The sequence below is a fragment of the Xenopus laevis genome, chromosome 3S, assembly GCF_017654675.1.
Source record: "Xenopus laevis strain J_2021 chromosome 3S, Xenopus_laevis_v10.1, whole genome shotgun sequence".
Lineage (NCBI taxonomy): Eukaryota > Metazoa > Chordata > Amphibia > Anura > Pipidae > Xenopus > Xenopus laevis.
The window spans coordinates 15,543,133-15,555,057 of NC_054376.1; the positions used below are offsets into that span (position 1 = coordinate 15,543,133).

The 11,925-nt window shown below is 39.6% G+C and overlaps 1 protein-coding gene across 2 annotated transcripts in view; it reads left to right on the plus strand.

Annotated features, from left to right (window-relative positions):
• The window catches only part of ndst1.S (N-deacetylase/N-sulfotransferase (heparan glucosaminyl) 1 S homeolog), a 67,818-nt gene extending 60,075 nt beyond the window's left edge, over nucleotides 1–7,743 (plus strand). The window contains exons 11-15 of one of the 2 annotated variants that reach the window (XM_018254240.2): nucleotides 1,882–2,056; nucleotides 2,652–2,822; nucleotides 4,186–4,295; nucleotides 5,633–5,735; nucleotides 6,067–7,743. In XM_018254240.2, the coding sequence (XP_018109729.1) occupies nucleotides 1,882–2,056; nucleotides 2,652–2,822; nucleotides 4,186–4,295; nucleotides 5,633–5,735; nucleotides 6,067–6,186 (679 nt within the window). In that variant the 3' untranslated portion in view covers nucleotides 6,187–7,743. 2 annotated transcript variants of the gene reach the window in all.
• The last annotated feature ends 4,182 nt before the right edge of the window (nucleotides 7,744–11,925 follow it).

Below are 11,925 nucleotides of genomic sequence, written 5' to 3' on the forward strand. Positions count from 1 at the left end.
AAATTAAGTTTGCGAATATTTATGCTATAAAATAGTCTTGTTTTATGGCGTTTATTATGGCATGATTTATGGCCAGATATGTATCTTCAAAACTGCTAAACTTTATAGATATTATCATCAACACAGTAAACAGATTTCACCCAATCAAACATGTAGGCATCATATAAATCCACATTTCAATACATCCAGTCACAAGACTTACCCCCTGCCAATAGAATCATATAAATAAAATTAATAAACAAGTTTTACCAATCAATCTGTGTGCATCATATAAATGTAGTTTAATCTAGGCTGACAAAGCCTTTGGTCCCTCCTAGCCAAAATTCATCTTTCAGCTGAAAAAGCTGCTGTAGCAGCAGACAAAAGAATAATCCAAAACATATTTGATCACTTCTCTCTTCTCCTGTCAGGAATGGCAACAGGAACAAGAATGATGGGTAAAACAGGGTGTTATGGGATATTTCCTGTCCCCTTGAGAATTTTCTGGCGAAAAAATAATTTACTGCAGTAAAATTTTGCGAATATTCTGGCGTTAATTTAGTCTTTCGCAAATTTTGCTGTTTAGTAAACCAGGCATTAATGTGTGCGTAGTGTTATTTTCAGCGAATGTGATAACTGGCAAACATATTTTTGTGCATTCATATTTACTGCAGGTTAGTAAACTGGCAAAAATATATTCGGTGATAAATTTTGTGCGCATATTTTTACAGCGCTTTAGTAAATGGACCCCTATGTTAGCAGATAGTAAACCTCTTAATAGCTTTAAAAGAAGAAAAAGAATGAATAAAAACTTCAAAGGCTCTTTTGAAAAGCACCCTGACGAATTATAGCTTCTTTTTATAGTTTACATATATTTCGATGTTAACAGTGATAGGTTGTAGGGAAACCCAACTTCCTTGAAAAATTGTGCTTACTACAGGTCATGTCACTGGATATATAAATAGTATATTGCACTATACTATACCCTATGGTGGCCCAGTTGAATGCACAATATATAAAAAACAAAACAAAAACAAAGCAACAGGCATTGTAAAGAGTAAGCTTTTAATTGGAGTATTGCAAGATCCAGGTCACTACAGTATATAGATACTTAGAGTGATATTAAAGTGAGTGCAAAGGTTGGCTTTATGGTACAGTATGTATAGGGAAGCAAAGACTTATTTTTGCTGGAGAGTGTCATTTATAGCCCAGTATACTGTTGTGAATGCTCCTAATGAATCTGAACCTGCTAGACCACGTTCCCTTATGAATCTTTTAAATTGGATCATAAAACAGTAGGGCAGCTATGGAAGGTAATAAAGAATGTACCTCTGTCTGTCAGAGAAATATGGGAAGTGCAGACACTGTCTAAAACTGTAAGCTGAGCCAATAATGCCTTCATAGCACCTTGCCTGGTGAAGCTTTTGCAAAATCCTGTATATTTACCTTTAAAAAATAATTCCTTTAGACCAGGGATCCCCAACCTTTAGAACCCATGAGCAACATTCAGAAGTAAAAGGAGTTGGGGAGCAACACTAGCATGAAAAATGTTCTTGGAGTGCCAAATAAGGGCTTTGATTGGACATTTAGTAGCCCCTATCTGGATTGTCAACCGACATTGAGGCTCTGTTTGGCAGTGCACCTGGTTTTTATACAACAAAAACTTGCCTCCAAGCCTGGAATTCAAAAATAATCACCTGCTTTGAAACCACTGTGAGCAACATCCAAGGGGTTGGAGAGCAATATGTTACTCATGAGCTACTGGTTGGGGATCACTGCTTTAGACCAATACAAAGAGATAACTGTAAGGTCATGTTTTATTAAATTGAAAGTGTCCTCTAGTGGCTACATTGTTATGACAAAAACCTAATAAAATTGTAATGCATTTCTTTATCCGTCTAGGTACATGGAGTTTTTTCCCATTCCATCTAACACTACATCTGATTTCTACTTTGAAAAGAGCGCCAACTACTTTGATTCAGAATTGGCTCCCCGGCGGGTGGCAGCCTTGCTGCCAAAAGCTAAAATAATCACTATTCTCATCAACCCTGCAGACAGAGCCTACTCCTGGTACCAGGTACATGTCAGAAGTATAACCTTCTGTGTATATGATATCTGTGTATATCTATAAATACTACCGTTTCCTGTTAGATGCCAAAACATTCGATAATAGTATTGTAGAAGTATTGTAGAGTATTGTAGAATAACATTGCTATGTGCCCAAAATGCCCCCCAGTCAGCACCAATCACAACAAATAGTCCCCCATTGGATCGCCTAGCTAAATTGGTGATCACAATGTCTGGCCGTATCACATACTGCACCTGCAGGATCACAATCAAACAATTTAGCTAGGCAATCCAATGGGGGACTATTTGTTGCGACACTGATTGTGAGCCAGGAACATGCTCACCGGAAACCAGGATCTGATCGGCATCCATTGAGCATTTCCCTCCTCGCTAATAAACGCTGAACAGACTATACTCCTTATGTGATGCACCCAGAAGCAAGTAAGACAGACAAAAAGAGCTCTTTTCCTAAGTATTGGCATAGCATGGAGACTGCAAAACAAGAAACCACAAGAGAATCATTACAGGGTGCTGTGTAATATCATGCAAAAAGATGCACCATACATTTGCCATGTTGTGTTTAACCCTGTGTTTCCCTCTCTCAGCATCAGAGGGCTCATGATGACCCTGTAGCCATAAAGTACACTTTTCAGGAGGTGATCAAAGCTGGGCCTGAAGCTCCCCAGAGACTCCGAGCCCTTCAGAATAGGTGCCTTGTCCCAGGCTGGTACTCAACCCATATAGAGCGCTGGATGAACCACTTTCATGCTAACCAGGTGGGGATCACATATGCTTAACCAGCAACAAAATAAAAAAACACATGCCCTAAGTCAAACAGGATTTAACAGTTTAGGCACCCCTTGTGTACACTAAATACACTTTGGGATACAAAATAATAAAAATATTGATTCATATGTGCAGGTAATGCAAACTGCCATCTTTTAACAACAGTTTCAATAACCAGTAAACATCATAACTCATAATTTAATGGCTAAATAATAAAGGGTACATTGTAATAGAATAATATATATGGTTTAAAGCCACATTTGAAGGGCCAATTTAGAGAGACACACATAGCTACTAATAGCAGCTAATTTTTGGCTACAAAACAGGGCTGGGCCAAGCCCACCGGGCGCCCTAGGCAACCCAAAATGCCCAAAAAATACCCTGCCATAGACAATACTGAGAATTGCCTCTGCTAAACCACATGTAGCAAAGCCAGTTATCACTATTGTCTATTTTGTCACCGTGACAAGTAGCTGCTACTAGTAGCTCTGTGTGTCTCCACCAAAACATCCCTGAAGTAATGTGCTCAGTACAGTGGTATAAATAAGCTGGCAGAGATATTTTGGTGTCATTATTGTACGGACTGTGACAAAACATAAGGAGTTTACTCAGTATGAAGAATTCCATATACTAGTTTTATAAATGGGTGTTGGTCTCGGAATCTCTCCTGTAAAAGCCACAAGTAGGGGAGAAATAAGCCTAATGCCCAGGTCAGGAAACAAATTTTCACCAAGAATTGCAACCATGCAGGGAAATGCCAACATATGGAAAAATATGTATCTATGAATTTGCACAGATACTAAATACTGAGACTGGACCAGGGAATGTGCATTGATCAATCCCCCTTATGTTTTTGTACACTCCAATTGTCTCTAAATTGGGTTTTTGCAATCTGCTTCAAAATGTAAAAAAATACGGCTAGGGGCAAGTAGTAGAGACAAAGGAAAGGAGAACAGTGCTTGAGGCAATCTGGATTCATTTGCCCGAGGAAAGGTTCATAGTGGAGACTGAGAAAAGGAGTGAGCAATGCACACATTAGGAATTGGCTCACACAGGGGCCCATATAGAACTGCATTCCGACATTCACCACATTCGCAACCTGATTTAGACCACAACCCAGGGGAATTTCAACAGAATAAGAATGATTGTTGAACAGATATTGATAATTTTAAGCAAATACAGGGATCAATTGGCTCCTTGCTTTGTCTACAAAGTTCATATATGTCAATGTAGCCAGCTTTAACTGCTCTCTTCCTAATGCCACAATTAAGTTTTAAAACTTTACAAAGAACTGGGCTGCTGTTCATTTTGTGGCACCAATCGTGGCTCTAACCTTTCATTTTTTTTCTATAGATATTGGTTTTAGATGGTAAATTGCTGCGCACTGAGCCTGCTAATGTGATGGAAACTGTGCAGAAATTTTTAGGAGTCACAAATGCCATGGATTATCACAAAACTCTGGCGTAAGTACCCAGATTGCTCTTCATTGTCTTGTTTTATTACTTGAGTAGCAGCAAAGCCCCAGCCTAGGTGGGTGGGCATGACTGATTCTGTTGCTAAACATAATATATTAATAGGGAGGCTAAAGCTGTCTCAAGTTAATAATAGATATAGGCATATCCGTGCAGCAAAGATAGGAGCACTCTCAGGACTTTCTAAGTGAAATAAATTATTTCCCTTAGCTAAAAGTTCCCAATAATGCTGCTGTGGTTTCTCTATGGGGAAAAATAAATTATATATATATATATATATATATATATATATATATATATATATATATATATATATATATATATATATATATATATATATATATATATATATATATATATATATATAGTGTTTTTATATACATGTACTCCCACTGTAAATACATGTGCTCCACAACAACCGAAGGAAGTTGAAAACAGAAAGTGGCAGTATACACCTATTTTCACACCTTTTGTAATACTTAAGCTGAAAAAAAACATTTTGCCTATTCTTTTCATTAAAACGAAACATTTTTAAGAGAATACAGTACTTTGTATCACTGTCAGCAGGGTAATATTTACAGAAATATAGGTTGTAGCACTAGAAGTTGGCCACAAGGTGTCTCTAAGGAGCTACTACATACATTTATTACTTTCACATGGCCTATAGCTCATCTTTAATTGGTAAGTGATATTTATTTAATATTTTTTGTTTCCTGTAGGGCAAATGGGTTTTTTTTGGCTCCCATGGCAAGCAATAATACCTATAATTATATTTAAATTTGTAGTGCCAAAAGTTATGCACCCCAAGTGGATGTATTTTCTTACCTGACCCCCTGGCCAGTGCTCCTCTCAGCGCTGTCCCAGGGGTTGGGGTTCCGCCAGTGAGCACCACGGAAAGATCGTCTTCATTTTTGCTTCTTAATTCTTCAAATTTCCCGGGCAAACGCATGCGCAGTAGAATGAGATAGCCGGATGTTTCGTTAAAGTTCAGCTTTTCACTCTTCTGCACATGTGCGGCCACGAGAAGAAAGAAGAATCAGGAAGAGGATCACTCCATTGTGCTCGCTGGAAGAACCCCGGGCCAGTGAAGTTTTCTACTGGTAGGAGCACCGGCCTGGTGTGTCTGGTAGGTAAACACAATCACTAAAAAAGACTATTTTAATAAAGGGGCTGTCATACATAATAACCTGTTGTATAAAGGTAGTCTCATGATGTTATGGCAATCACTAACATCATTTTTTTCTTTTCTACAAGATAATACTAATGAAGTACAAGCTTTCTATTCAATGCATTTCATGCTAATTTATCATCTTTTTCTCCCTCTTAAGATTTGATCCCAAGAAAGGATTTTGGTGCCAACTTCTGGATGGTGGGAAAACCAAATGCTTGGGGAAAAGCAAGGGAAGAAAATACCCAGACATGGATTCAGATGTAAGTTTTTTTTTTTTTTTTTTTTTATTATTTGTTTATACTTTGCATAAAAAAGAAGTTGCACAAAAGCTACATGTTACCTTTTAGGCATCTTGACCATCCCAAGGTGAACCTAGCCTTTTAAAAGAACTGTATTTCAATATATGCCTCTAGTAGTTCCCTATCCTGTGGGCTGCTGACAGCAAAGGAACCGGATGAGCCCTATAAAGAAGCATTTCTAGCCACAGTCATGAAAAGGCTTTAGTTATTTTAAATTCCAAGGTTCTTAAATGTCATTTTGGGTTTTCCTTTAATTGACTTCTTACTTTGTTGATGTTTTTTTTCTCTTCAGTCAAGATCCTTCCTGATGGACTATTATAGGGACCATAACATCGAGCTCTCCAAACTGCTTTACAAGATGGGGCAGACACTCCCCACCTGGCTGAGAGAGGAGCTTCAGAACACTAGGTAGCTGTTACTGATGAATTAAAGAAGATGGGTTTGCCTCTGAAAACGCTTCAGTGGTGTCACAATTGTGACATAATTAATCCTACATGGTACATTTGGCAAGTGTAGATGAACTCTGTGGGTCTCTTTTGGAAAGACTTGGGGTGTCCTTGTCTCCACTGAAGACATCAGTCAATGATTGCATCCTGAAAGGCCTGTTTTAGAGGCCTCGTTTATTTTTGTGGGACTCTCTGCTATATAGGGCCCCACATACCTGTCTGACTATTGTTCTTGGACTCAACCACTGATTAAGTATTATGAAATTTGGCCTACTGATCCTGAATGAAACTGGCAATGGTGAATTTTATGAATGGTGTAGTGACGGTTCGTATGCAGGGCTGGAATAATGGCAATCCTCATCCCTTGCACTGTAGGGAATGGAAGAACCACAAAGCTAGGAATACTATGTATTTCATAGTGATGCCCCAGTCTTCCTAAGCCCCAAATACTGCACCTCCTGCAGCGGTTACAACTCTGTTGGATCCCAATGTTAATAGGCTTTGTCACAAACAAGGAATCTTTCTTTTTCCTTCAGTCTATGCCTTTTGGAGTTAAAGGCTTTAATGTCGGTGCTAGAAAGCTCTAGGGTATTTGCTGCACTTGACAGATGGTTGGCACCGAGTATACTGTATTCTAAATTAAATAAAAAAAAAATACTGCCCCTTTTCAATTGCTAAAGAGATAAAGGTCACTAAGGAGTCATGGCACCCTTTTTTGGGTGATGCTAAAAGCTCTACAGCGTGACTCTTACAGTGATACGGGCACCTCTAAATGAAGATCAACAATGGATTAAAAGATGCATTTCAAATCTCTATGTTCCTTACAGTGTGCTAACTGAGTGTCCTGTCTGTGCACTGCCTGTGGTTGGTGGTGAACACTGACGTGTAGGATTCATTTTTGAGAACTCCTGCTAGAGGGGTAAATTTAAGTCCCCACACAAGTGACTTGCCGCCTCCCCCCAATTTCTGCTCCCTCTATTGTTATGACTCTGTTCCTTGCCTTATAAAGCCAAGCACTACTCACAGGCAGTGCACACAATTAAACTACCCCATACACACTGGATATATGATACAACAGAGGTACACCTTAGGGGTATGTTCAAGTGGATCCAACATTAGTTTAGAGGTGTCTGCATCATTTTCAGTGCCTTCTAGCATGAGTTCTCAACAAGATTCTAATCGGCTCCCAATCAGTGCTGGTCCTAAAGGGTCCAGCATGATTTGTTGTTGAGTTCTGACGTCTACCTTTGGGAACATATGCATTCAAGCAATAAATTGTTGGGATTCCGTTACAAAAATAATGCTCATATCACATATTACTCTCCAGGTCTAAAGGTATCTTCATTTAGTGCACCCAGTAACTTTGTGCTGGGAAACCCTTCTACACAATGATCATTACTAGAAAGGTGCACTCCCACAAGTTGAGGTTGCCTTATTGGCTTGTGTAACTGGCCTTTTTTTTGTTTACCTTAAATTTCCTAATAGCCAGAAAATAAAGAAGTGTTCCACAATGTCCTTCCAAATGAACTTCACCTCTTTGATTTCATTTATGGCAGTTTTATTGCACCCTTGTAGGGTTTTTCCCCATTTGTAAATGGGCTGAATGACTTCATAACAAATTGTGGGGATTTAGAACAGTACATTTTATTCAAGTGGAATTGCACCTTTTTAAAGGCTGTGCCTGCGTTACTGTTTTGCCTACTTCATGGGTCGCACTTAAGCAATAATGTTCTTGTTATACTAGGAAAGGTCCCAGAGTGTAAAAGACCATAGGCCTTTGAATAATTGACCACTACATAACAAACAAGTACTACTCTCATGTGAACAAACCAGTCACGGTCTCTCATTTTTTCAAGTTGATCATGTCTATACATGGGTCTTGCTATACTGACACTTTAAGTGGAGCTTTGATCAAATAGTTTTGCTGCTTTAGAAAATCTTTCTAAAACTGTGTAAGCATCTTTGCTATCATCTGTTGTAAGGCTAATGCCACACTGGTGGCATACTACAGGCAAGTATTGAGTAGAACATTCCCAGGCTTCAGAGTTGCCTCCATAAGAATGCAACACTTTTGTGACACATTGGACTACGTGATAACAAGTCAAGGGCACATGTGTTTGACAGGTTTCTCTCGCATGCAGATTTTAATGAGGCGGAGAGAAGTGGATCCATTTAGCGGTTTTCTGTAAACTGCACAGCCTTAGCCTGAGTGCAGCTACACGGAGCTAAGCCATTTTCAGGCCAATATCCACTCTGTGTAGCTGCACTCAGGCCTGAAGAGATCAGCTTCTCGTCTCATTAAAATTTGCTGGCAGAGAGAAGCCTTTCAATAGCAACATGTGCCCTTGCCCTAAGACATCAATAGTTTTAGCCTGGACAGCCTACTCTTTTCATGATGATGTGACCACTGGAGGACAGGTTTTAGCATAGTAGAGGTGCCATGATTGCTCAGGGGCAAGTCCTGCCTTTAGGGGTAGGGCATGCTGACCAGGCACCCTAGGCAACATGGCCGGTCACCTTGCTCCCCTTCGTGAACATACTTGAACGTGTGTGTGCAATGACGGTGCACGCAGAGGGGGGACAAGCAGAAGAGGCAAGAGCAGTCAACCCATGAACAACACAAACCTGGACTTGGGGTAGGTCCTTCAGCAGGAACTTGCCCATCACCCTCTCGTTGTTTCGCCCTAGGCAAGTGCTGCTTTTTCTGCCTACCCCTAGTTCCGGCCCTGCCTGCTTCGACTGGTGAATGTAAACAATCCTTCTGAATATCTAAATATATATACGTGCCTAAATATGGCATATATATTTCCATGTTATACTTTTTGTTGTCACTTGTTAAAGTAGTCTAAGCAACTTTACAATCACTTTTTAATCATTTTTATTTGATGTTTTTCTTTACCTTTTAATTCCTGTTTCTTTCATCCAGAAATTAAATTTTGCAGTTGCTATGGTCACTTGCTCTCGTTAGTAACCAAAAGGCATGGTCTTTGTGAATCTAGCCTGGCTCTCTCCTGTGTATTGTCCAGTTTGTTAACTCAACCTCTAACCTTTCACTAGGGCACTGACCCTTAAATGCCTTACTGGACAACTACTAAACAAAGATATAATACACAAAAGCCATGAATATCCTGTAAATTATATCCTTATAAACGGTGAGTAGTGATGTCATCAGTTATAAACGGTGAGTAGTGATGTAATTTCTGTCACATGACTCACTAAAATTTGTGTATTATAATAAATAAAGTACCCCCAATTGTAAAATATGAGGATATTATAAGTTACCTCGGAGTTCCATGACCTGTATAAAAACACTCGGCCTTCGGCCTCGTGTTTTTATATGGTCATGAAACTCCTCGGTAACTTATAATATCCTTATATTTTACAAGAGGGGGTACTTTATTCACTATATAAACTACAACAAAGGCCGAGTGCAATTGGTTGCTGCCTTAGGACCTGTTGTTTTGAGCATGGAACCAAAGTTGAGTTGCCAGTGTGACATTAGCCTTACTGTGCTCTCTTCATGCCATGCATCAGATACAAGCTCTGAAATAATATGGGGTGGGTGTATTTAGAATATTGCTGCATGCTACAAATGTTTGCACAGTGCACCGCTGATATGTGTGTCACAAAGCCCTTTGGTGTATCGGGTCTGGTGTAAAGCTGTGTGCATGAAAAATATACATGATATTCTTTTTGGAGCTGAAAGGTAATTTTTTTTTATCCTCCATATAAAAATCTGCAGACTTTTTATGCAAACTGGTAAATTCCAGAAAACAATGCGCCAAAATTGTATAGCCCCCATCGCTGTGCTTCAATCCTACTTAGGGCAACTCCAAGTCTCTGTTACGATCCTTGTGTTTGCCAGTGTGCCAGAGTTTGTATCAGGAAACATTTGCCAGCTTTCCTGCAGAAATTATATTTGTTGGTTTAGAGTCTTTTTTTTTGTTGTTTTTTTCCAATGATATAAAATAGGGATGCACCGAATCTATTGTTTGGGGATTCAGCTGAATCCATCATGTAAGGTTCAGCCAAATCCCAAAACCGAATCCGAACCATAATTTGCATGTGCAAATTTATGCCAGGAAGGGCTAACGGGTGCCATTTTTTCACTTGTTTGTGTGACGAAAAGTCACATGATTTTAATCCTGAATTCTATGGATCCCTAGTATAAAGAGCCAGGTACTAGTTATTGCACATTACAGTACTAATCATTAAAGCTGCTTAGGGTAAGGGTACATCTGGCGATTCTGGGAGATTTAGTTGCCTGGCGACTTATCGGCTCTTCTTTGGGGCCACTAATCTCCCCGAACGGCTTCCGCCGGCTACAATGAGAAATCCACTTCAGACGACTTCGGAAAACAAGGCGCTGAGTGTGCCATGACACAGACGATTTTTCATTACAGCTGGCGGATGACAGGGGGAAGCCCGGGCGACTAAATCTCCCCGAATCGCCAGATGTGCCCTTACCCTAATTGCTAGGGCAATGGCCAGCAGGGAGATTTTAGGCTTCTATGAATATACTTTTTCCTGGTCAAAGAAAAAAAAAAGCCAAACATTTGTTCCACCCTATAAAATCTTATAATACTGCAGAATGACCCAGTAGGTCTTTTCTATGTAGAATATTAACTACCACCCCCAGCTGATGTTTGCCCAGAACAAACACAACACACAGGTCAAATGGATGTGCAAGTCACTACAATAACCGCAATTGTTGCAGAAATCTAAAGGCAATTGAAAAGTCTATGCTGTTGCTGTGATGTTAGCTACACGGTGCATGCCATTAATTCATGGTGGTTATAGTACTCATATCCAGAAAGTTCTTTGGGTTTTGGTTCTTTTGGGCAATGCCATTTATTTGAGTCTTTTTGACAGCAGATTATCAAACCACTGCACTGGATCCTGAAATTGGGCAGAGATGGTACCTGGCATTTATCCATTTCATAGCAGGCAGCAAGATGCTCCAGAACGATTGCCAATTAGTGAATATCAGCATATGGCTGGTCTGTTGGTATTTTTATACAAATTGACAAAAATAAATACCTTGGCACAAAACATGAGCCTAAAGGCCTCTGGGTGGGATTTCCTCCCATACATACCTCCCCACATACATAAACATTTAGGCTTCGCCCCAGTATTTTCACACCATGCAAAGACACCCTTGATCTGCCACACTCTCATCAATGTTATTTACAATCTTTTTCTATTTTGGGGCCAGGAGTCAAGATTTTGCACCAAACTAGGGACAAATTGGAAGTGTTTGCCTATTAGTTTTTACAAGTAGATCTCGGTTTATTTGCCTACTAACGCTATACCATGCATCACAGCAGAAATGGTGGGTAAGTGGATGCAAAATCTGTACTTGTGGCATAACACAGCAACAGTTTCCCGGAGCATTAAGGGAAAGTCACAATGTCGGGATATATGTGACTACTTCCTCCCAGTACCTTGTACTCTTTGGTCTAATTAACCACAAATGCCCTTCCTTAATAAAATCCACTGAAGCAGTAAGTCTGTAAAATAGATTTTGATGGTAAAAGCAATTGTCCAGGTTCCATAACCCAACAAGTCTGTATATGTGTAAATGTATAAGTTGGGGGTGGGAGAGGACGGTAAGAGAGAGAGAAAGCTACAATACCCAGTCCTGGTTCCTTTTTTATGCTACACATATATATACAGTATATATTTTTTTTTTTTACCAGTGCTTG